Genomic DNA, 26,877 nt, shown 5'->3' with positions numbered 1-26,877 from the left:
GAAATGAATCAAAGAAAAAAAAAAAAAACTTTAAAGAAACGTCCGATGAAAAATCTGGAATTAGGTAACCAGCACCTGGGAACAGCCAAGAGGACGCTTAGCAGAGGACTTCTTGAGGGGTCAGGAATTCACAGGTTTAAGTTGACCCTTTTTTGCCAATTTACACTGAACTGTAACAAAGAGGATAATGGTGCCACAGTGCTGACACTTAGTGAGAGATCAAGTGTAAAGTCTAACACCCATGATTTAAAATAAAAAAAAACAAAAAAAGAAAGACGATGCACAATATGGTCATGATTTAGCTTCTGTTTACCACCAGGTTTGAGACAGAAACACTCCTGAGGAACTGCTGCAATGCAAAGCTCAGGAGTAGGGTTTGGTAATTTGGAGTTTAAACATTACTTCTCACACTTGACCTTTGTTACCAAAAGGTCGTAACCACATTCTTCAGCTGACCTCATTCAACCGTCTGCATATCTAAGCGGACTAGTGTCCCTAGTGTCTGCTCCTTACTTTTAAGTTGCTTTGGATAAAAGCATCTGCTAAACGACCAATTGTGATTGTAACCTTACAGTAGCAATCCTTTCCCCGTCTCCTCCAATGTACGGTATGTCTGACCACAACCAACACATGGCAGCTTGCACAAATCTGCATGCAGCTGTAATCATTACCATTAATTATCATCAACGTTGTCAAAAAGACAACAACTTTGCTTGATTTTCTTTATGCCGTGTATGGGAGCATCTCTCAGGCTGGTCTCAGAAACAACATGCAATGTTAAAAAAATTAATTCTGAATTTAATTATTTGAAACCCTTGCTACTAATTTTGGCTTGGATTGTGGGTAAGAGTAATTACAGCAGGTCCAAATAAGACAAAAAATAAAAAATAAAAAAGCACAACTTTCTCCAGGTCAGCAAAAAAGGAAAACAATTGAGTAGATTTGTCGAAATGGCATAAGGAGTAAAAGAAACAATGTCTTTAACATATTATTTAATGCACATTCAGCATAAAGTTTAAGGAAAAAATGAATACAGCCCAATGTCAGAAGATAAAGCAAAGCATCCAACTCCCCCAAAGGTAAAAATGAAGAGGCAGAGGATGAATGATCTAGAGCAAAAAGCAAAGCCAGCTCAAGCTCGGTTTAAAGAAAATGAGGTGGGTGTTTTACCATGAACTTCTCAGGCTCCAGACTTAAATATCATTGAAAATCTAAGAAATAGCAGACAATCAAGCAGTCTGGTAGACTTGGAACAATTATGCCATGAAGAATGGGCTAAAATTACACCTGAAAAGGTTACAAAAGCTGCTTAGACGGTACCCAGAGATGTGAGCAGTTTATGAAGGCAAAGGAAGGTCAGAAATGTTTTTGACCAATTTTGTTACTTTTGATGAAGGTGCATTTGTACAAGCTAAAATCTGCATTAAATGTTTGTTTTAATCTTTGCCTTCTCAATGTAAACTGTATGTGTTTAAAGGAGATTGGTTTGTGTTGGGCACATAAGTATAAAGTATATGGATTTGTTGAAGTTCCACAATGAGCTCTCCCTGCTACAGAACCATGAAATTAGCGCCAAACAGTAATAACAGCTAAAGGAGAGCTACATGTAAATATCTACAGTGGAACATGTTATGGTGCATTGTAAATGTGGTTTGGAGTGAAGGAACATAAACAAAAGTAAAGTTTACATTGAGTCTTTGTGTACTCCTTGTTTGAAGTACAGTATATACAGTACTGGCTCTGTTAAGTAGTATCTGATGGAGCAACACCAGCAACCGGGAGATCAAAATACGATTACACATATAATGCATGTAATACTATTTTAACGCTGTTTTTGGGAAACCAGTGGAAGTCCAAAACAAACTGCAGAAGATGTATAAAATCATGAGAACCACATGAGAGCTGAGTAACCAGCACATTACTGCCCTGTCATTAACACACACGCACATCTGGCATTACGTCTGCATGCATAAACAGGACACACACTGACAAACACACTGCAGCGTTTAGCCTTGTATGACCTAACCCTGCTGGTTCCCAGGCTGTGATGTCATCAGAACCAGACCAGCCATGTGGCGACGGCGAGGAGGATGAATGTTGGAAAGCAGAGGCGACAATGATGGAGAAAAGAGAAAGACAACAGAACGACAAAAGAGAAAAAAATTTGAAAGTTTGCAATTAAAAGTTTTCAAAAATATTCCATCACAAGAGTTTTTCTTAAAATTAGTGAAGGAAAAATCCAAGAAAGAGGGAAAAAAAAGAATTTAGAAGCAACATGTCTGGACACAAAGTCAGTTATTGAATAAACAATCTATCTGTAATTTAAAAGATACTTTTGTCTTTCTAACATTTATAATTGATTGTTCAATTCTTCTCATGAAATTCAGGTGGAGGCTGCAGCTTCCTTAGCAGAGCAGTCCTCTAGTTTGACTCTGGGTTGGTCCTTGGGCAAGACACTGAACTCTACGTTGACCCTGCTTCATGCTCTTTACCTTCAAGTTCCTTTAGATAAAATATTCAGCAAATGTATCTTAGCATTTTTGAAACAAGGTGGTTAATGTACATTAGTAAGCTGAGAAGCATCTTTCACAGAAAAAACGATTGACTGATCAAGAATATAATAAACAGGCCAACTCAGTTTTCCAAGTTAAACCGATTTCTTCATCACGGTCTTATAAATGCGAAACCTTGTTTCCATACTCTGGGGATTAGAGGGACCCGATCTTCCCTGCTAGATTTCTTTCCCATGTATAATCAAATCAGCTTCTTACAGAAGTGCATGTGCAGGACGAAGGCTAAACACAGTCAACTTAGAGCGGAGTGACTGAATGGAAGTCACCCCCCCCCCATTCGGTTTATACTGTGAAAAAGGAGAAATATTATTCAGCTTTAGGCCAATTTAGCACATAATGTGAATGTAGCCTTTCAGTTGGTTGTTTAAGTTTAGATATAAATCACTTTTGAATCAATAGGCCGGAGCTCGATGAACTTACAGTGTGTAACAGTCTTCACATCATTTATAAACAAGTTCTTTTAACTTGAGGCAGTGCAGAGGACGCTGCCGGTGAACAGCACGAGCAGCTGCGCAGAGATATTCGATTAAAAAAAAATAAAATAAATAAACACACAAGTATTTTAAGTGTGGCTCCATCTACTAACAAATCAGTGAGGACAAATTATTTCTGCTTGATTAGAAAGTTAATAGCTTCCTACTTATTGTCATTTGACAAGTATGGCTACCTGAAGGGCTCTTTGGAGTGTGGTGGAGTGATGAGAGAATTAAAGCACGGGAGTGTCAAAGCAGGGGAAGGGAGGGGGGCAGAGCACAGAGGATGGACGCTAACTTAACACTAGCCTAAGTTTCACACTGTAGCAATGGATGTGGGACGGAAAGAAAGTAGGACCACACCTCATCAAGCCAAACCAGACCAAGGAACCAGGGCTTTAACTAAACTGGAATGTAGTACTTTTAGTGAGGGCCACTAAAGTACTGCAGTCATAAAGAAAAAACCGATAGAGAAATGGTACCAGAGAGAGTAAAAGCAGCAGAGGTTGAGATGTTTGTTGCTGAGCCAGGCTGCAGGAGGTTTACCACTGTGATTATCACAGTCGTCAATAGACCACCACAAGCACACACACATCTTTCTACAGCTGTGAGGACACTCACTGGTATAATGCATTCCCGAGCTCCCTACCCCAACCCTAACCATGACAACCATTATATCCAAGCTTTACCCAAACCACGGCCTTAATTTACCTTTCAAACTACAGTCAGATAGCAAGACTTCTTAATTCAAGCAGCCCAAAATCTACACCAACACAAACTAATGTGGAGTTTTGCATTTGTGTGTGCATACATGGCTGTGTGCGAAATTTGTAACCACTGTCGTTAGGACATTTTGGTAGGTCTTCACAACTTTGGAGAGTTGTTACAGTGTTCAGGTTAAGGCCTAGAGATGCATAATGGCCACAGACAAACCAACATGTGTGTAAGTGTAAGCAAGGAGCTAACTTTCTGACTCATTATCCTGAGGGTCTGATAATCATCATTTGCAACGTCTGTAGTGAACACTGACTATGTCCTAAACTCACGAACAGAGTCACGTCTGCTGCATCTCAAACCAGACAAATGTGCATGTGATTACATGCTCCACATCAAGCACAGCTCAGCACCAGATCACAATGACACCAGCGCCATGATGACAACAATTCAGCTTTTCAAAAACGTTAAAATGTGTTGTGAGACGACGGGACAATGGGTGATAACAAAGCAACATAAGGCAGGTGAGGCAGCTTTGTGTGTTACACGTTTGTTTTTCTGCAGTGCTAGTGCCGCAATATACATTTTCATTCCCCATGACTGTAAAAAAACAAATGAAATAACATTCAGACACTTTGAAACCAAACCTACACTGCACCACATGTAATTACTTGTTGAACTGCAGAAACATTAAGAACTACTATTGTGCTACACCTTCATTCTGTACAATAGATTCTTTCAAAAACCATCCCTCCCATACTGAACCCACTGACATGACGTTGTGTATTATTACCTCAAAAACAGTAGTTATTCTAAATCTCAGGAGCTGTGAGCTCATTATTATACCAACAGTGGCACACACACCTGTTTCCTGATCATTTTCCCTTGCAGTCTTGCTATGTTATGTCATCAACATCAGAGCTGTAGCCAGCAATTATTTTCATTAAAGTAATTCAGCAGATCGTTTTCTTTAATATAAGCCGATGAATCCTTTAGGTCTATGAAGAGTGAGAGTAGTGAAAAATAGGAACAGTCTACGGTCACCTTGCCAAATCAGACCCATCACTTAATTCATCCCCAAAGAGAAACCGGTTTGGTCACTGCTGTTCAATAACAGGACGGCTCCTGTCCAAGTGATGCTCCTATTGAAATGCCAGTTCTAGGTTGGTTCAACCTTGGCTCAACTTGCATACCTTCTACCAAACCGTTTACTTTTCCACCAACTAGAAAGCCATGCTGGTGATCACAGTACACCTCCGGTTTCCTCAGCAACACCAACACAGCGCTAGCACAACCACTGCTATGGCAACCAACAGTTTGTCTTTGCAGGTGAGCCTACGTTACCTGCCAAACACAAGTGGCCTGATGCATATGTGCTCCTCACCGTTATGTACAGCCAGTATATTTATTAAGAAAAGTAGCTACCAAAAAATATTTTGATTCTTGGCAACACTGAATGTAAGACGTTAATGTTAGTATACCAACTCTGCTGCTATCGATCACTTTGCAGTTAGTAATAGTGAGAGAGGACATGAAGTTAATTGGCGTGAGTGAAGAGGATGCAGAGGACAGGGTTAGATGGAGGCACATAATTCGCTGTGGCGACTCCTGAAAGGGAACAGCCCAAAGGAAAAGTGGGTCTTAGTTCTAGACTGGTACCACTTCGGCCGGTTCTTTGGCCTTTGAAACAGTCATGGAAACACACTTATTGGATTTCTGGAGGAGAAGTGTTTCTAAAGATCGGTACCATTTTAAATGTGTCGGTTGGATAGAGCCAGTCCAGCTGTTTCCACTTGTTTCAGTCTTGGTGCTAAGTTACCCTAACTGGCCATAGCATTTGATGGAAGTGGCGTCATGGGAAAAAAATAATTGTGTCAAGGAGAAGCAAACCAACCTAATTCTTAAGTCACCAAAGAGCAAATAAAAAAAAAAAAAAAGGTAAAGTACACACAAATCATTAAAAACAGTGTTCATCACTTTGAGCCCTAAAAGCAACCTCCTGTAATAAATCCCTCAAATGTTTCTTGGGTGGTTGATTTCAGGTGACATTTGTTCCTTTAAGCTCCACACAGAAAACCAGCACAAAGCTGCTGCATTTGGACCTGAAAACAAGAAAGGAGCTTTCTCTGCACAGAGGAAGTGTGTAAGTCTATATCCCTGCTTCTCTCACGTTACCTTTTCTGCAGCTACACAGAGGCTCTGTGTGTTGTGTCTGACACAGTGAAGATCGTCCAATGTGGGAGGGGGGACAGAGTGATAGAAAACAAAAACACCTTAGGGTGGCCCCTAAGGACAAAGTATGAACATCATGGGAGACGTTCAGAAAACCCAAAACAGGAATGAAGGAATTAGGAATTGTTATGCACGAGGCTCTTGGATAAGCTGGATTCCAAACTTTCTAGATAAAGCTGATCTTCAACTTAAAACCTTAATACTCAACGTCTGTCAGCTGTAGCTAGCTGAGGATCGAAATCAATCCAAGTAGGCCTCCTGGTTCCTCTGCTATGCTCCTCTACCCTCTGCACAGCTCTTCAGCCAGTTCTTATAAAATTAAAATAGACGAGCAGCACTAGAACACAACAGAAAGACAAGAGGCGATGCACGTTCCGCGCTAACATAGGGGGAAGAGAAAGCAGAAGACCTGGGGCCCCACATTTACAAAGACGATACAAAGCAGAGTTAGCTTAGCGTTTTCTCACCACTCTTGCACAACACAGACAAAAGATACCACAACTGTACAAGTTGTACCACTGTGGTTGACGCGTTAACAACAGGGTTTCTTCTCGTGCACTGATTTACTAATCTGAACAGCCAATCAGAGTTGTCTCTTCACCAACAGGCTGGCGTCGATTCAACAGGTCAAATGGGCCGAAAAGGCAGACCAACCATGGAGGACACACTGCAAAGACTAGGCCGACGGATACTCCCAGAGGGGACGACCCTGTCTGACGATTGGCTTGGTGTGTCTTGGCCCTTAAAGACGAGTAAAACTGGTTTCAGTGTTCATGTGGAAACCGAGGGTCACAAAAAAAAAAAAATAATAAATAAAGTGATTCTGTCCATTAAAATGATGGCACTTGCAAATTGAAAGAAAATGCCAAAATATTAACTTAGTTTAAAAAATGTAAAGTTTAAGCTTATTTGTGCTGAACGAAACGTGCTTGCATTTCTATCGTGCACTGATTACTGTGGAAAAAACTCGTTTTTTTGATCATCTGAAGCATTTAAGTGGTTCAATGTAACCAAATTTCCAAAGTAACCGCTGGAACCATTTCAGTTTGGTTTAATATTTGTCATTTGGCAGGAAATCTCTCAGCAGCTCAAACAAACATGAGAGATGAAGGGAAGTTGTTGTTGGTGTTTTCAGCAATCATGGTTTTATTGCAGCCATTTATTGAAGTTAAAATCTGGAAGCAGTTTTATTGTGCCGCCAAAAAACTTGTTTTCTGTTCCAAAAAGCAAAAATGTGTTTAATTCCTTCAAAGCCATCCTTTGTGGTAAAGAATCAAGCCAAAATCTGTAAGTGATCCAGACCTGGACATCAGCTTTAAAGTTGTTCTAGCTTTGACCTTAATACAAGCATGATGGCATCAAGTTGTAATTATTTTTATGAATAATGTGATCATCTCACCAGAGGCAACAAAAAAAGGAGCTGAAGTTGAGTCTGGATTTGGTAATCATTTCATTTCTGTACTGTAAAGCCTTTGTTTATGCACTTTGAGCAGCTGACATGGTTTGGTTGAGCTGCAGCAACAATGTTTGTAGTGAAAACCAAAGGGAAGAGCAAAGGCTGAAGCCACAAATGTGACAACAGCTTCGATTGTTTATTTTCTCCTTGAGGAGTGAAACCGAAGAACTGACACAGGCGCAAGAAAATAAAGAACAAACCCGCAGAGAAAGACACGGGTTACTGAGAGAAGTAAAGCAGCCGTGATGTTTCAGTGTCCGTGTGTGAGCGCGAGAACCGGGCCAATTCAAACACTCCTGCCACCTACGACTTATAAACATGGAGATCTTTGCATGCAACTACACGTTATACAATGTTAATGGCTCAAAGTTCCCCTGAAATTAAAACAACCAATGATCTGATGCAGCCATTTCCGCTCTTCAGGTCACTTCAATATACAGTTTACTGGAAAAACAGACCGAGATCTCTTGACAGCCATCAAGTGTACTGCCGTGATATCTTGACAAATATTTGTGATCCCTAGAGGATGATTTTTGTGATTTTCTCATCACCAACCAGTCAATGCTGAATTATCCTGTGAACTCTCTGGATGGTTAATCCCCCTCATAGAGTTCAGAGTCGCAATAGCGGATTGTTGTCCGCATGTTGATTTGGCAGTTTTTACACCGGATGCCCTTCCTGACGCAACCCTCCTCAATTTCTACCGGATTAAAGCTGTAAATTTTCTAAGACATAGTGAGAGTCAGTCAACGTCTATATTTTTATTTTCCAAAACATCCCAGACAGAGACTAAAACCAACAAAGATAACCAAGTCTGTGAATCCTGATCCTGCATAGGCTTAGTAGCATATTCATCAGTGCAGTGCAGCTCCACTGTTCCTAAAAACACATCCGTTTACCTTGGGTGACATGTTTGTCTTAAAGATAATTGGGGGTCTAGGATTCATCAAGAGCAGCTCTACTATTTCCATACATCCACCAACCTTTTCCTGTGCATCAGACTGTATTAGACATTGTAAGTTTGTAGAACCGTCATCCATGTCTAGCATGAGAAACGAGTGCAGCAGTCCAAGCAGGGATATCCTTCAGTCTCTAACACGAGATGGCTGCTCTCAGCCTTTGTAGCTCGTTTCCGAAGAAGAACTGCACATTTTTCATAATGAAGAAACATGTCAGCCAGTGCTGCAGTTTTCGTTGCATCTGTTTAGACCCATATTCTAGTCAGATGATCCAGGTGCAATAAAATCCCCTGCAAGTGTTCCTGAGATATTGCGATAATGAGATAGGTGCTGTTGTGGGGTCACTGTGACCTTGACCACCAAAATCTGATCAGTCCATTTTCAGGTCATTTAAATCCATGCCCGTGCCAAATTTAAGGAAATTTCCCTGACAGTGTTTCTGGGAAATTGCGTTCATGAACATGGGAAAGAGGGCAGATATAGAGATGGACACAAACTGAAAACATGTCTAAAAATCAAATTTAACTGTCCTGACAGTCCTGTCAGAAATGTTGAGATATTCTCTGATAACTCCTCTTTCCTTACGGGATTATAACGCAACATGAGGAACCTCTGGTTCATCAATGTTATGTGACACTTCCTTTTCACGAAGGCCTCTCCTCCCAGTTGAATCAAGCCAATCACAGACTTTGTTTACTCTGGTTGCCATGACAACAGGGTAAACGCGTCTCCTCCTGTTCTGACCTTGGGACGCTTTTCTCCTTGTGTTGTCCGTCACTCCTACGCGTGTGTCCTCTACACCTCCACCTTTCTCTGTCTCGACACAGGTCATTCCTTGTTGTGATGAAAGCTTCAGTTTCCAGCTGGATGGTTTCCTAATCCTGGCTTCACATTTTTGTTCAAGTCATCTTTCATTCATATCAAATCAATATCTGAAGCCCATCAATGCAATTTTGGGTTAACCAGCACCATCAGTATATTCATCATGTAGCTTTTGAAAAAAAAAAAAAATAAAAAAAAAAAGGTATCAGATTAATTAGGACACATCTAAAATTTCAATGTATTAGTTACAGGTTTACTGTAGATAAAAACTGATCTGTATCTGGTTCACTGTATCAGATTGAACTATGTATCCTCAGATACCAACATTAATAACTTGCATTGGGACGTCCAGGTTATTACTGTTGCTCTTTTTTGCATTCATAAGAAAAAAAATAATTTGGTTGAGCTTTAATGGACGTATCAAACGGGATTCAACATCATGCCAGAGGAGTCAAAGGCACAATAATAATAATAACACTAGAGTATAATTATAAACTTCCCTTTTTATAATTTAGTGTGTGAATACTGAACGTTGCTTTGTGACTGGCTTTTGAACTGCAAGATGTTGCATCTTTTTTTAATCAGCACATAAAGCGTCACAAGTAGACGATTGTCTTTCGAAACACCAGTATGTTTAAAAGACTGAGAAAAAAAACAAAAACAAAAAAACATCACAGATGGAAAATAAAATGACCTCAGTGACAAACAATGAAACAGAAAACATTTCAGGAACAGAAAGTTGAGCATAAACGCAGTGAAGCTCAGACCCACTGATACTTTCATTCATTTTCTCTTTCACCCACTTGTTGCCATGGTGCTGTGTGTCAACAACAGACTTCACCCAGCTTGTCTCACTGAACTCAGACAGCTGATGGATGTTTAGTTTCAGTCTAACAGGGTTGTGTGTGTGTGTGCGCGCACGTGTGGTTTCTAGTGGTGCAGGACAGAAGTAGCCAGTCAGTTAATAAGTCACAGAAAAAGAAACCGAGCTGGCACAAAATACGCAGCATGACATCAGTGACTGTCTGAGTGTTAGCAAACTTTAAGATCAAGGTTACAGCAAAAGCGGGATTTTCATTATTCAATAACCTGCCAACGTCTTAATGTAAGACGCTTAGTTTATAAAATGTACAGACGCATGGTTCCGGTATCGATGTGCTGAGCTAGATAAACACATCAGGTATCAAACACATCAATCACTTGAGCATTCCACATCAAAAGGGGAGTTCCTAGTTTATCTTAGCATGAGCTGAAACTCGTTTCCAATAATGAAAAACTGTAGACGTATCAGTAGAAAAAGACTTCACATACTGCATCAGTCCCTGCACATGGTAAACACTCATCTTTTTGGCATCTGAAACAGTCTTTTGCTGCTTTGTCCATGTGTGGGCATGTTTTGTAAGAACAGGACTCTTTTGTATTACGTGAGTCCAATGTGATTGTTTTAAAAATGAAAACCTCTCACTGTTAATTGGACATTTCCAGTGTCTGTTTTCACAGACAGACAGTCTTTCTCCTTTTTTTTTATATATATATATATATATATATATATATATATATATATATATATATATATATATATATATATATATATATATATATATATATATATATATATATATATATATATATATATATATATATATATATATATATATATATATATTTAGTTTCTTCATTTTATCCATTAACTCCCAGAAGAAAGCTGCAGAAAAACCCACATATGGAGCCCGTTCTTTGTTTTTTTATTCTTTTTGGGGACTATTCATGCAGTGCTGACTCTGTTTTATCTATTTCCAGGCCACTAAGTCTGTGTTCACCGTTTCCTTCCTGTGCAGTAGGAATAAGCAAACTGACAGAGTTTCTAGAGAAAGCAACAGCAAAAAAGCCTTTAATTAAAGTGGACACAGACTGACTCACTACTGAATATCAAGCTGTAATAGATATATTTACACAGAGTTAGGTTTCTGTCACTTTAGTGACAAGATGCTGTTCAAAAACACAGCTTGAAGGCACTTGCAGGCTGAGTGTGTGTGTGTGTGTGTGTGTGTGTGAGTCTTATTAATGTGAAAGCTACAGATCCTGTTGGTCCTGTTGTTTATGTTTTCACCTGGTTCATCTCGCTCCCTCTCACAGAAACACACAATCCAAGCAGCGATAGAGCTGCAGGTTCATTCATTTTAGGGCTTTTTCAGTTTGGAAATCTGATTTAAAGGATGACGGCTGCATCATGACTTTTTGGTGAAGGGTTTGTAGTTTCATGCTGGGACCAGTGGATCAGTCTAATTGCTGGTGATTTGTGTGTCTACGGGACCTTAATGCCTTCATCCTGCACTGATTGGTTTTTTGTTTCGCCCACTTAAAGGAAACACATTCATCAGCATTCAAGATTCAACAACTTTATTGATGCCATAGGGAACTTGCATAGATTGCTGAGCTAACCGCTATCAGCTAACCACTGATAAGCTGAGTTGCACAGCAACACTATCACCCATTTGTAGTGGCGTTGATTGTGTTTAGTCTCTACTCATAACTACGTGTACTGCTGGCGCCCTCTCGTACCCTGCATTGATTCGATTGATTCAGAGCGCCAGTTGTGCACGTCATCAGAAATGATTGCTACGTGTACACGGGAGGCAATTCAGCATATTGCTGGTGGGGCACAATCAAATGATCTCAGCAGCAGCGTTTAAATTACAATGCTATCAGTGGAAAGTTTTGGGGACAAAGCTTGAAACTGCCCACACCTACATACCCGACGTTTAGATCATCGTTGCCCTTTTCGCTGCTGTGATTAAAACAATGACTTGTGTCGCTCTGGCTTGTGTTAAAGATGTGGAAAAGCAGAGGTTCTCAACAGTGAAATGCCATTTATAGTCAGGGATAAATTGGTCCCAAATGAATCCAACTCCTTATCTGCACACATACACACAGTGCAGCACCTGGACCATAAGCCTCTAAATGTGTGTCTGCTGTCAACCAGGTAGTGTAATATGGGTTTTTACAGGCAGCAGTCAGCTGATGTCAGTACACAATCGCTGATAAAGCTCTGTACACAACCTGAACACTACCAAATGTGCACACAAGCAAAGTCCCAGACTTGGCCAGTGGGCATAGTGGAACATCTGCAGCTTAAAAGGCAAACGCTCTAGTCAAAAGACCAACTTAATAAAGAGGAAATATTGTACCTTAATTCTTCAGACAACTCCATAAAGAGCTGCACTGCTCTAATAATAGTATGTCACTAATAAAATAATATCCTGTTTTATTCTGTTACAAAGACTAATTGATTAATTGAGTCATTGTTTCAGCACAAGTCAACACACAGCTACTGAAATCACTCTCTGCAACACACCTGCCCGAACAAGCGCAGGGCCAACACCCTTGTTATACAACACACACACACACTTTTGCAATCTCAGAGTGACCACGTTTGAATCAAGCTGTATTGCACCACAAACTCCACAGAAGGTGATCTGACTAACACTACATTGAATGTTGCATTTCATTTTTAAGTGAATTCAGAACATTATTTTCCGGTCATATTGCTCCTGTTTCACCTCTGTGAAACACTTTTCTTTTATATATAAACACCAATTGATCCTTAAACACAGAAGAATAATCAGAAGCAATTATCCATTGCTGACACAAAAAAACATGGACTCATTAGATCCCTCGGTTTGGATTTCATCCCCATTACAATATTTATGGTAATATTTCTATTTTGTTACCACCCAAACATGAGCAAGTTTGCAGCCGAAGACTCTATAGAAATTATTTAAAAAAGAAAGACAAAAAAAATGTAGTCTCAGTGTTCAGATTTCCCAGCAGACAGTAAAAGACACACACACGCACACACACACACACACACACACACACACACACACACACACACACACACACACACGGCGTTAAAGGAGAAGAAATCCCTTTCCCATGCTCCCTCTCTCTCCAACTCCTGGGTGTCATGCAGGTGAGACATCTGACAAACTAGCGTCACCTGTGGAACTACACTGGATCTTTCCTAACAACACCAGGCTCCAGCTTCACCAATTCTGACTCACTGTAATTACATGGGCCATTAGTTTCTCCTTCCTGAAAGTTTTTACAGGTTTTCTCCTTTTCTTAAGTCACACAATAAGTACTGTGTGCTGTTCAGACACAGCTGAGCTGCTGCAGTGCAGTATTAATCAGTATTACCAATTACAATATAAGTTTAATATTACTAACCACAACAACAAAAAGGTTCAAAAGATTTAAAAATCAATGCATTCTCTGTCAGATGTCACACTGCAACCCAACTTGGTTGGGGGTTGTAAGAGTCAACAGAAATCTGCAGTGTGGTTCATTTTCTTTTAAAAATGAATCATAACAATGATTTCTGACTTGTGTTGCGTCTGTGTGTGTGTGTGTGTGTGTGTGTGTGTGTGTGTGTGTGTGTGTCCCACCCAGTCAGTCATTTCCTTTCTACTCTGGAAAATCAAACGCCACACTTTTACATCACGTTAAATCCTCCACACTCCGTTCACTCCCACCACCAAACACAGACCAACCTGTGACTCAGGATAGTTTCACACTTGGCCCTGTAAGTTTTATTTAAATATCTCGACCAGATTTTATCCAAAGATGAACTTCGATGAACCACACAACTCATGAGCTCAGTTTTGCTGTGGGAATGAGGCTATTAAAGTTGGGAAACAGTGTTTAAGTGTGAACTGTCCAGGCTTTGAAAGTCTTAGCTAGTCTTCAGGTGTGACCCCAGTACTATTTGGACCAGCAGTGTCTCTCATTAGCTACTGTGCAGTGGACTGATTAGGATTTTACTGTCCCGCAAATCGTATTGGTACTCAGTGTATGCAAGGACATAAAAGTAAGCAAGTACTTGTACTCAGTCTTAGAAAAAGTACATCAGCATCTGGCATCGGGGCCCATTCCTGCTTTTGTGTACTTGTACTCGCAAATATATAATACCTCCACAGGTAGGCAAGTAGGCAGGTTTAGAGCCGTTTTAAGATAATGGATGAGGACAAAAGTAAAGCTGAATACAAACTCTACTGTGCTAAAGTCTTCAGATCTAGTTACTAACAGATTGCGTGAGATTTTCGGCTCTCGCCAGATATGCTTAACTGCAACGGGTTGAGGAAGACTTTACTGTCCAGCAACTTATAACAGAAGCAAAACAGTTTAGCACATGCATCAGTACTCGGTACTGGCAAGTACTGAAATGTCAGTACTCCGTCTGGAAAAAAGCAGTTTGGGTACAGCCCTAAATACGACCAAGTCACCAGTCACACCAGATGTGTTTTGACTATGCAGTTAGCTTCAGAGGCTGTTCTACACAACTAAAATCTGGCTTTTGGTTTGGTTTTGACTCAGATAACTGAAAAATGGCTTGTTTAAAGTGTAGTTTCTGCTGTTTGACACAATTTCTCATTTCCCAGAATCTCCACAACAGAGGCACTGACGCTGTGTCAATGTTAGTACAAGCTGTAGTCACCAAACCCTCTATTGAGGAGCTGAAGTGCACAGTCTCCATGAAACACCTAAAAAGCAGCCACACACAGTTTGCCAGGAAGCACTGAAGCAATCACTTCTACACAAATAAACACACCTGGTTCTTCCCACAGGTGTAACCACAGACATGAGGTGATGTCACCAACACAGCTCTGAGAGGTTTCTTCCAAAAAAACCCAGTGTGTGTTGCTCAACTTGTGGAGGGAGCAGCTGACAGGACAGAGATTGGCACATGCTGCATTCACTGTCAGTCATGTTGTAAATTCTGCTCACAAAGATATATTACATAGCACAACTGCACCACTCTGGGTATGAATATAGATCTTTACCTTATGATTCTCTAAAAGTATAATTTCTCTTTTTACATGTAGCTTGTCTTCTCTAAATTAACGTCAAACTAATGCCTGCTCACCAAACCACAAACTCCTACGACTTAATGTGGTGTACAAATGTGACTAAAAAGAGGGTATGAATCAGTTTTTAAGGGAAAATTGTGTAATGCAATTTGCTAATTGATGAGCGGACAAAATCTGACTGACTTGTTTTAAGTTAGCTTTGTAACTATGGCCCATGTTTCCATGATAACAACCAGGACAGTTGCAGTCAAAATAAAAAGGTCAAACTCAGCAGCTTGATAAAATGAGCAAAGATAATGTGAAAAGAAGGTTTTTCTGGCATTACTGCAACTTTTCTTTAACAAAATGGCTTATTAAAAAAAAAAAAAAAAAAAAAAAACCTTTGGCTACAGTGAAAAATGAGCATGAGTGTCAACTGCATATTGAGCCCTTTTATTATTAGGGGAATGAATCCATCTTGATGGACTCTCCCCGCCTCATCCAATGACTGGGCGATTCAGTGAGCTCCTTCCTGTCCAGTTTCATTTGCCTGCTTTAATGAAGTTGCATTTCATTTTTAGCATCACTATTGCAAGCAGAAAGTGAGTATGAAACATGAGTATGAAACATACAAACAACCACGGCTGAAGGCGAATGTGACACAGAAAAGGGTACTTCCCAATAGAAGCAGGGGTCCAATTATTCCCTATGGTCATTTTATATAAAATCTCTCATTTATCCATCCTTATGTAAATATGAGTAGGGGGGGGCATGTTGTTATCCAGTACATTCATGTGTTTGATGCTGCTGTTTGGTCAGTCATGTGTACCATTTAAAAAAGTACCCACAAAATAAATAATAAAGCTAAAATATGTTTGTGCATAAACTACATCATCTAAAGTCTGATTATTAGTTTGATCTGAGCCATGTTTTTAAAAAGACAACCAAAAAAAGAAAAAACAAAAACAGGGACTTTAGGCAGAAAGTGTGGACGTTGTGTGACCTGTTGTGCCTGAATCCATCCAACACCAAAGAGTGAAGTTAACAAAACTACTGAAGACACAATTTGAGAGTGGAAAATAAAACACCCCAATTTCTTTTTCGCTAACCAAACAAGTACTACCTTCATTAACAATTAATCCACTAATGTGTCCAACAATTTATTCTAGACATCAGCAAATGGTTTAAAATCCCCAACATGGAGCAAATTCTATCCAAACTAAAGCGGTTATTGTTTATTTTTGCAAAAATATTATATAAATGTGTTAAATTTAGGCCTTGGGATTGTGTGTGTGTGTGTGTGTGTGTGTGTGTGGGGGGGGGGGGGGTTTAGCCAGGACCCAAACTGGAGAGACTTCACGAACACAGGTGTGTCTTCTCTCTCTGTGGGAACCTGCTCATTAGGAGCACACACTGCTGTTTTCATGTGGAGACTACACCCACTAAAGCCAAACTCCATTCGGAAAACTGTCATCTCTCTGCTGCTGCTTATTTATTGTGGCATCATGAGGAGCCTCCTCTTTCAGGAACAATAAAAACGTCAGTCACCCAAAGTCGTAGAGGTGATTTGGTTCCACTTCCCAAGGCAGTTACTGCTACAAACGTTAGCACCATGAAGCAAGTTCGGCAGCAGCTGTATGATTTACATATTGATTATTTTCTAGAAAGCTTCTGTACATGCATTCATCATATGGTGCCGATTAGAAGAGAACTGCGTGGCAAATACATGATAATTTAAAGGAAATTTGTTTGCAATTATTGTAGTAGCCACAGGAAATAAAATGCATTTTCCCCTCCACCCCCACAGTTTGGCAAAGACTTCCTCCCGCACACAGGTAAGCTCCTGAATAAAGGAGCAGAATAAAGACTAAAGACATTAAAGTAATGTCTTCTACCACCCGGGGACATGGCTACGTTTGACTTATTTCACGGTGAGACACGTGGGGGACGTCGGGACATTTCTGCCCAAATGAACGGACAATGGAGACGTATAGACTGAACTTTGGTCTCCGTTTAAAGAGCATTAACTCTGCATTAATAAAAAAAAAAAAAAAAAAAAAAAAAAAACAGAAGTCAGTGTTTTCAAAGTCGTAAAAACGCCACAAGTTACGTTAGTCTAACGGTCAATGGCGTGAAGCTGAAAGCATTTTAAACCTTTAAGAGCACATTTCTTCTCACCTAGCTACTTGCAGCCAGGTGGGCGGCAGCAACTGCGCCAACAACTTACAACTTGTCCCCAGTTTTACGGAAATTATTTAGTTTGTGTTTCGCATAAACGCCGAATTGAAGAGTGGGTTCGGTTGAATAAGGTGACAACACCTGTACTCGAGTCTCATAGTTTTAGTGAAGTTGAAAAGCGATGAGGGTTTAAAATTGCCTCAATCTCAACAGCAGTCCGTGCTTTCCACGAGAGAAAGCGGCGTTTTATTTGAGGCTACTAACTGGGGAAACTGGGAGAACTGGGGTGAGGGGGTGAGACTGGGGGGAGGAAGGCCGCTCTGGGACTGGTAATATTAGTCATCGGCGTCCCAGTCATGTCCAGACTCTACAGGAACGTTTGAAAACCAGTCTCGGAGCCTCAAACGAAGCTCCGGGAGAATGAATGGACCGCTGCTACTCACCGATGGAGACCAGCTTGATGTTCTCCTTCTCCAAAAACTCCAGAGCCACCGACACGTTTTCCAGTTTCATCTGCCTGAAGTTGGGCCTCGGGTGATACTTTCTGTACATATTCTTGTGGCTCAGGACCTCCAGCAGGGATATGAGCCTCAGGCCGTCGCCCAGGTCCAGCTGCAGGTCCACGATCCGCTTGTTGACGCACTTCAGGTGCTCGTTGATCCAGCGCGTGAAGGTGTTCTGCTGGATCTTCTTCCACGGAGCGTCCTCAGCCAGGTCCTTCTCTGTGGCCGGCATCTTTTCTGGCTCCTCTCGTTGATTATGTTCAAGGCTTCTTGTTCGGACTCGGGTTAAATGAGTCAGAAGGGGGTCTGGAGTGCGTGTTTGGCTCCCGCAGTTCGTCCTCCGTGCAGACTGAAGTCGGTTTGAAGTTTTTGTGAACCTCGCTGAGACTCACTGGCTGCTGCCGCGTTCAGGCACTGCCGTGAAAACTCTGATTTTCCAGCATCAATGTCGTTGTACCGCCTATTGTACTATGACTAATATTTATTGCAGTTTGGTAAGTGAAAGTAACAATACCAACAGTGTCGTAATACACTATTACAAGTACGTATTGCATTTTAAAATTTACATTAATATAAAATGTTTGTTTAAAATAAAGTCCATAATACAGCTTACATTAGCTTGGAGTCCTTGAACCGGTCACAGTCGTGCATCGATAAAGGCAGGGGCGAGGCCAGAAGCCTGGGGGCAGCGGGCGGCATATAAGTGGCCACCTTTTAATGCCCAAATCTATTTTACAGGAGAAGGGTTTAATTTAACTGTAACCAGGTTTTACTCACTTTCCAAACATCTTCTAACTGTGATCCAGGATTTGTCCTTTATTCACAGGCAGAGAAGGTAAACATTTTTTAATATTGTTATTTATTGCAAGGGGGGAGCGGTGCACGCTCGTTACTGGATCTTAACGTACTCTTAAAATGTGCCCCAAAATAAGGCCTTTTGATTTGTCAGAGAGCACTATGATGTATCATTTTCCATCATAAGGATCAGAAATGTGTGACAAGAAGCACTTCTCTCCTCTATCTTATCATAAATAGCGTATTGATTTTAAGTATCATAATTCACAAAAGTTGTATTTTGCAAGAGTCTTGCTTTAGTCTGATGAGATTTATCAATTCCGCAGCTCTGTGACTCACTGTGGTGTAGTGACCTGTTATTCTGTCGGTTCTTTGTTACCTTTGGACTCACACAGGTCAATACAATTTGATCCAATTGCATTTCTGATTCGAACAGTAAACAAATAGTGGTTTTGTCTTCAATGTGATGTTGAGACACAACAAGCTCCGGATAAGTGCACACACGTTTCACTGTGTTGATTGTGATGCTCAGAACAGAAAACATGCAAAACTAGCTGCTGCTTTAGGTTGTAAAAGCATCTCCAAGGTCAGGATGGCAGAGGCCTGAGGCCTGATTTGTAAAGACCTTTTTGTAAACTGGGTTTCATGAATCTGTTTGCATAATATTGGGAAACATCTGTATCATCTCCTCACTGACCAGAACAACTACAAAATGTACAATGTTTTTTTCAAAAGAAGATATTTTTGATCATTTTTATTACCGTCAGCAGAGTGTGAAGTAAATGAAAATGCGAGAAACAGGTGTGGTGGGTCAGCTTGCTACAACTTTAATCCAAACATCGCTCTGCATATTCAATACATCATCATATTCTCTACATAGCTCCATCTCATATCTCTAAACAATTTTAACAAAATAAGTCTAGTAGCACATCGTTCAATAACATTTTATTTTACAATTCTCTCTCTGTAGTGTTTCTCTTTAAACATCAGGAATATTTGTTCGTTGCCTTTTTTTTTCTTAAACACATAGACAAGAAAAGAGTACAGTAACGAAGAATAACTCTGTTTAAGAGTCCAAAGTGTGAACAGACACACAGACATATGTATATATATATATATACACACATATACACACACACACACACCTTGAAATTGTCTGCTTATAAATACATCATAGCAGAGACCTGAATTGTTAGTGTGTTTTGAGAGGAGTTTAACGTTCACCTGAACTGAATTTAGTAGTGTGGAAAATATTACAACACAAAACAATGTTGACAATTAGTACTTTTGGTCTTTTTTTTTTTTTTTTTCAATAGCAATACTCCTTTGTGTTACAGATTTAGGTCACTTTGTTGTTTGAAGTGAAAATAATAACAGAATCACTGATATTTTAGACACCAGAACCAAAACAAAGTGCGAGACAATGCGCGTTTAAAGACTACAGTGGACTAGTCCCCATCAGACTGTAAAGCCCTTTACTCCTGGTTAAGTGGTAGAGATGTTCACATTCATTAAACAATAACACATCTGTATGACTGCCGTCATTTGTAGGTTAAGGATACTGTGCAGCACTTATGAACATTTTGTCCATATTTGACCCCAACGCATCTTAATGGATGGGTTTACAAATTTGGCTTAAAACACCAGTAAAACAATTTATTCTTTCGGTTCATACTGATGATCTTATTTTCAGTGATGAAATCCACAGTCCCTGTTCTGTGCATATATGTATTCAGAAGTGCATCTTAATGAGGTGACGCTTTAGCACTCGGAGTTAATCATATTAAGAGCATGTCGTACAAAGTAATTTTACTCTAAAATCCTATGTTCCTTTATCCAGCTGAGTTGAAAAATCAGAAAGGCAGGGAAAAAATTAAAAGGAATTAGGTGAAAAAATGGCTGCAGATTTGGAAGATATCCACTTAATGTGATGAATTAGTTTAATACTAAATCCTTTAATTGGCTTCAAAAAAAAAAAATACTTCTTATATACAGCTTTACAGTGGCAAGACCCACCTTGAATACAATTTTTTGTTCCAGGGAGCACTTTATGGCCTCTAACAGTAGGAATGGTTACAGAGATGAAAACCTAGTAGTGTGTACTTACAAGCACTTGACTGTGGGTTATAAAAAAAATAAAAATAAAATAAAATACTTTTTTCAAGACTGCAAATTCCATTCAAATCCTAATTTATCAGAGATTCTATAGATATTAGTTATGTTCATAATTATATTTTGGACATTTACACTGATCATGACAGCATCCAATTTTTAATCCATCCAGTATTTGTTCACATAATTTGGTTTAGGAATGAATGAATTACTGTAGATTACTTTAGAATAATCGAAATACCTTAAGCGATGTAAATACTCCATGACAACTGAGCTATTTACTGATGTAGGCCATGAGTGACAGATGAAAGCAGCAAAACAGCTGGTAAGACATTGTGAATTACCAATGTAGCTTCTCTCAACACAGACCTCTGACAGTAAACAAAATGTGTGTGTGTGTGTGTGTGTGTGTGTGTGTGTGTGTGTGTGTGTGTGTGTGTGTGTGTGTGTGTGTGGATGTTTGTCTGCACACATACATACACTGTGGTGTTAGTTACATCAGAGGCACCTTTACCCCTGGTTACTGTGCCCCAACAGAGAAAAGAAAAATAAAATAACAGTTTTAATATTTTGGCTTCAAGTTTTGACCCCGACCCTAAACTCCCTCAACGAAAAAACAAAACACAGAGGAAAATGCCTGTTAGACATCCAACATGGCCAACTAAAACCAGAACCGAGCAGGACTTCCTGAAACCCCCTTTAAGTGAACAGACTCAGACACAGTCATTTCTGCTGGAGGTGAAGATACGCACTTATCACCGTTTGTGCTTCATTTGTGCTTTTACAGCCTGAGCATGCATTTATTATGAAGGTGATTCTCAGGGAGCACGGACATGGATTTATTTAGTTTTTCCAGATTAAAGTTTAAGCAGCTATGGTCTGACTGGATATCCGTGCTGTACAGTTGGAGGTATTTATTCATAACATGGCCGCATTAAATTAGAAGGGGGGGTTCACAGAATAAAGAATAAAACCACTTCCCTAGAAAACAACTACTCAGTCTTATCTGAACACAAGCAAACATTTGGATCAAATTTAATATGATTAGCTGTTATTTTAATTATCATACTTGGTGAGGAAAAATAAAAGTCTATCCTGAATAGAAAAACTAAATATGCCACATTTTGTGATAAAAACTGTCAAATTAACAGATGACGAAAACACTGATCAATGAAACTGAGATTCTCAGGAAGCCAGTGAAAGCACTCATTTGGTTAGAATAATATAGAGTTAAACTGAAGTTCAACATGGAGATGTATTGATGACCAGAACTTTAAGTCCCTGGCTGAAAACATTCAGTCCTGTCCCTTCAGAAAGACCGCTTCTACGCTACAGACCAAACCCAACGGCCAATTAAAGCTGTTGAAGATCATGCTGATGCTCCTTCTCGCAAAGCATAGTCTTCAGTTATTAGAAATAAATGTGGATTAGGTTCCTGTCACTGCACTGGGGCTACTGGAAAGTGTTGCTTTCACCTCCCTCTTTGTTAATGTGTGTGTGTGTGTGTGTGTGTGTGTGTGTGTGTGTGTGTGTGTGTGTGTGTGTGTGTGTGTGTGTGTGCCTTGCCTGCTAGAAAATGCTCTTACCCAGAAATCAGCAGAGAGACTAAAATCAAAAAGACCCCACCGCAGCTGACAGAGAACCAAGAATAAGAACAACAAAACTCCCTGTCACAGAAAAAAAACAAAAAATAAACCAAAAAGCATCTGAATCTGTAGAAACCACAACCTTTATATTCCCTCTACAATTATATACAATTACACTTTATACAAGTAAAGCAGTGATGCTCTCCACACAGGCATCTGTGTGAGTGTGTTTGTGTCCTAAGTGGAGCTGCTCTTGGAGAGGTTGGGGTAGAGAATGGCTGCCGTCACGGCGACCATCACTGCGATGACCGGCATCCAGGGGCTCCAGCCGCTCTGTCCAGGTGAAGGGAGAAAGGAAAAAAAACAAACGAGAACAGTGACAAAGACAATTTTGTCAGTCTGCATCTTTATGTCTTAACTTTGACTGAAACTGGACCAAGACTGAAACCAAGAAAGAGGAAAAATAAGATAGAGGTGCAGAGTGAAAGACTGCAGGAAAACAAAAAAAGTTTCCCCAAAGTCACAAAAATGACTTTTTTTTTTTTTTAACTACACAATAATCCAGTGCACAGACTTTTTTTTTTTTAATGTCAGACTAATCATGTTTCTGTTTTACATTTTTGGTCTGATTCTAATAATGCTGTGACCAGTGTCTTTCCTTATTCACTGTGAATGGTATTACAGGTTTGCTGATCTCACAAGGATGGACAAGATGGAATTAAGCCAATCGATCTTTTGTGAGAAGCCCTTTGTACATAAATAAGAACACACAGGATGACAGATCCATTTAGTGCCGTCTCCTGTACAGTTGTCTGTGTGTCAGGATCCACATCAATTAATATTACTCGACTTTTTTCCCCTTTTCTATTTATATCTACTTCCTCTCTTCTCATAAACATCCAAACTGCAGCTTCATAACCATATAACTAAGCATAAATTATATCATCAACAAGCTTGATGCCGTTCTGATATGGACCAGGCTGCAGTCAGCCAAAATATGCTACATAGTTTCTGGTTTTGTGATGCATGAATTTAATACATAGCATTTGAGGTGAATAAAACAATCAAATATGAGCAAACTGCATGGTAACAAAGGTTAGAGATTGATATTATGTATTATGTATCCAAAATATAGACACCAAAGGATAAACTTTTACACACTGCAATATAGAATAATAAAAAATTAAATCTACTTTTGGGACTTCAGGAGAGTAAAAGGAAAGACACACACAGTAAATGGTTCAAAAAAAATTAAAAAAACGAAACAAGTGGAAGCAGCAAAGAAGAAATGGACGTTGCCTGAGTAGAAAAACAGAAATGTTAAAGAATAGTTTCACAGCAAACAAAGGTGAACAATGGTCAGACCTTTCACAATAAACAGACAAAGAGCAAGCGCATCCAGTTAGACACAAAACAAATACGACGGAAATGATGGTAAATGCTTTAAAAATTGAGAAAATGAAAAATGTGTAAATAACCCCACAAAAAAAAAAAAAAAAAAAGATCGATGAGCCACTGTGGTAATAATTTTTTTAAAAAGCTGTAAGAAAGTAGAGGAAAACAAAAAGATGATGAAGACATGGAGGCAACGATGCAGAAAATAACACCCTGAAAGTGAGAGGAAGTTGTGACAAATGTTAGTGAAAGAGCCTGGAGAGTGAGAGTCACTGTGGTGGTCGGATGTGAAGGGATGACCTGTCCAAACAAAGACCATTTTCATCTTAAAAAGCAATAACCTGAATCTCGTTGTCAAACTTGTTGCTTAGATTGCAAAGAGAAAATGTGCTTTTAATGAAAACGACTGACCTTTGTGATAGTAAGAATACTAGCAAATTTTACAAATTAGCAAAATTTTGCAAATTTCCTTTGAGTGCATTTTATAAAAACTACAGTAAATGGATTAAATATTTAGTTTATTTCAGAGACAGCCCTACAGTAAACTTTACAATGTAGATTCCCATTCTCACACACACTGACGGCGGTGGCTGCCATGCAAGGTGCTCACCTGACACACCGGGAGCAACTTGGGGTTCAGTGTCTTGCCGGGAATGGGGATCAAACCCCTGACCCTGTGGTTTGTGGATGACTGCCTTACCAACTGAGCTAGAGCCCCCAATTTACCATTTACAAACGGCCATGAGAATTTAATTATTACCGCTGTAATTTTAGAAGCATCTGGCTGCAGACAAAGTTCAGAGTGTAAAGCTTCTTTTTTTTTTCTCCAATATTTTTTGAGAGCTAGTCTTTTCATACCGTTTCTGGGACATATCCCCTTGACCACTGGCTTTTCCTAACCTTAACCATCTTCATCATAATGTCCATCTGTTGCTGAGAATAACTTCTGGCTTATATCTACTGCTTTCTACTGAGATTAGCATTCTACCATCTTTGGGTGTAACCCGATACTCTTGGAAATTTATAAAAGAAGCTGCAACAATTATGGAAATCATGAGCAACCTCACAACAATCATTTGAAGAGTTTGGACTGACATATTCCAGCTAACAAAGCCAGAGTGGTTTTATTGGGGGTGCCTGAGGTTTTATGTTTCCTAAAGCCCATGAGGAGAGTTGAGTCTCCCTTTAAATACAGAGTCTTTGATTGGTGGTAGCCCATCCCTTTAAATAGCAGAGTTTGGTATTCAAGCAGAGCAGAAGCAGAAGAGATGGGACAGACAGACAGAAAGCCATGCAGTTACATCTGTTCAGACCAGAAGACAAAGACCACCACGATGATAATGATGATGATAACACATGGTCTAAAAGGGAAGTGTAGGTAGTGAAGAGAACAGGTTGCTGATCTGAATCCAGGGTTTGTCAGCCTGGTCACCTATGTGACAAGAGTCTAGGATGCAAAGTAATCCTTCAAAAATGTACCTTCAATTTTGTGTGTTAATGTTATTATAAAGGATGTCATCAAAGGTGGTTTGTGTTTATATGGATGCTATATTAAAGTCCAAACTGATGTAACTTAAAGGATTTGTAACTGCACCGTAAGTTCATCTAAAAGCTTATTTAATGCCATATTGACAGACAAAGTAAAGAACACACTTTTGTTTTTATTAAAGACACACTCTGAAGATCATAACTATGGCTCAGCCAAGAGGAATATTTTTTCCTGAAGAAAATATGTATTGAGTTACAATGTTGCTGATGAAACTTTTGCTACTGTCATTTTATCCCATTAAAAAAATATATTAAAACTCACTGTAACGTCAAGCCAGAACCTGATTTCAACCAGGTCATTTGCTCTACAAGAGATGAATATGCTAAACTCTGGTTTTGCATTTATAAATGTTACATTGAATGGGCTCAATTTGTTGGTTTTAGTCTTTTAATGGGATTTGTTGTCAAAAATATAGAAAAATCACAATCGTTGTGTTTTAACTGACTCCAGTGTGCAGGTAACTTTCTATAGTATTCTTTTGGTTAGACCCTGAATTCTTCACAGATCAGGACACAGTTTTCACTTCAGCCATCTTTCCTTTCACAGATGATGAACACATGGAGTCGGACAGAGACAGACAGATAGACTTATGTCATGTCAGTGTGTACCTTTCTACCACAACTGGTCGAAACACCAGTAGAGCAGAGCCAGGACAAGGCCCATGAATATGGCTTGGACAGGCTGCAATATGGATGGCTAGAGGGGAGGGGGAAGTGGGAGGAGAGGGATAAGAAGAAATCAGCTGGCAAATCAACCAAAACCAATATGGAGGATGGCTCAGCAAGGGGGGAGAGAGCGAGAGACAGAGACAGAGAGAGACAGAGAGAGAGAGAGAGACCGAGAAAGAGCCACATTCACAAAGCACATCTGCCACTAGGCTCAGCAGCAACATTTTCCTGTCAAATTTCAGCACGTTACAGCTTAACTTTCTGTACTAGGACATTAGATAGAATTAGAGACAGATGTTTTTTTAAAGGCAATTTGGAAATGTCTAAAATTAGTCTGATCCCACCAAAAAAAGATATCACAAAATGCAGGACACAGGTTAACACCAGATATACAAAAAAAAAAAACATTCCTAGTTAGAGTGACATAGTCGTAATAACTTGGGTCTTATTTTTATAGTTCTAGTTATAGTCAATCCTATAAGTGCTTATTATCATGCGACTGACCAAAGAAAGTGCTGATACCTCTAAAAGAATGCAGTGATGAATGGTGGATGTCAAAACACTCATCTACAGTACTGTTTTATATCAAAGCCATCTGTCTCAGATTATGTGCCATGGGTCTGTATCATATGGGGCTGAGGACTTAAAAGACTGATAATGAAATAAATTTGGACGAATAGATACTCATCTGCCTACTACTACTCCTCATCTTTACCTCAATCATAACTAACATATTCATTAAATTCAAAGTAGTTCAATTTGAAGGGTACTAATAAGAGTAATAATGGACAAAACTATACAAATAAAACTAAAGTTAGAATAAATAGGAATTATTCTTTGCAAATATCAGTTAAACAAAGATATAGTTTGTGAAATGTGGATCAGAAGTTTAAAAGTAAAACATAATCATTTACTGCCACCTTAACTGAGGACTTGAGGACAGAGGAGTAAGAGGTGAAGACAGGCAGAAGAGGAGGAAGAAGAGTAGAGGAAGAAGAGCTGCCACTGATTGT

The 26,877-nt window shown here is 39.5% G+C and overlaps 2 protein-coding genes across 11 annotated transcripts in view; both read right to left on the bottom strand.

Annotated features, from left to right (window-relative positions):
* Window positions 1-18,138, bottom strand: part of flnbl (filamin B, like) — a 64,175-nt gene extending 46,037 nt beyond the window's left edge. For all 3 annotated transcript variants that reach the window (XM_067504573.1, XM_067504575.1, XM_067504574.1), the window contains exon 1: window positions 17,700-18,138. In XM_067504573.1, the coding sequence (XP_067360674.1) occupies window positions 17,700-17,991 (292 nt within the window). In that variant the 5' untranslated portion in view covers window positions 17,992-18,138. The remainder of the gene's footprint in view (window positions 1-17,699) is intronic.
* Window positions 18,139-19,839: 1,701 nt separating this feature from the next.
* Window positions 19,840-26,877, bottom strand: part of slmapa (sarcolemma associated protein a) — a 52,403-nt gene continuing 45,365 nt past the window's right edge. For 6 of the 8 annotated variants that reach the window (XM_067504576.1, XM_067504578.1, XM_067504579.1 and 3 more), the window contains one exon: window positions 19,840-22,585. In XM_067504576.1, coding sequence (XP_067360677.1) covers window positions 22,490-22,585 — 96 coding nt within the window. In that variant the 3' untranslated portion in view covers window positions 19,840-22,489. Of the gene's footprint in view, window positions 22,586-25,804; window positions 25,893-26,877 lie in introns of all 8 variants that reach the window. The other 2 variants (XM_067504577.1, XM_067504582.1) reach the window with 1 other exon arrangement.

This window comes from Channa argus, chromosome 5, assembly GCF_033026475.1.
Source record: "Channa argus isolate prfri chromosome 5, Channa argus male v1.0, whole genome shotgun sequence".
NCBI lineage: Eukaryota > Metazoa > Chordata > Actinopteri > Anabantiformes > Channidae > Channa > Channa argus.
This window is presented reverse-complemented; position numbering and strand designations above follow the sequence as displayed.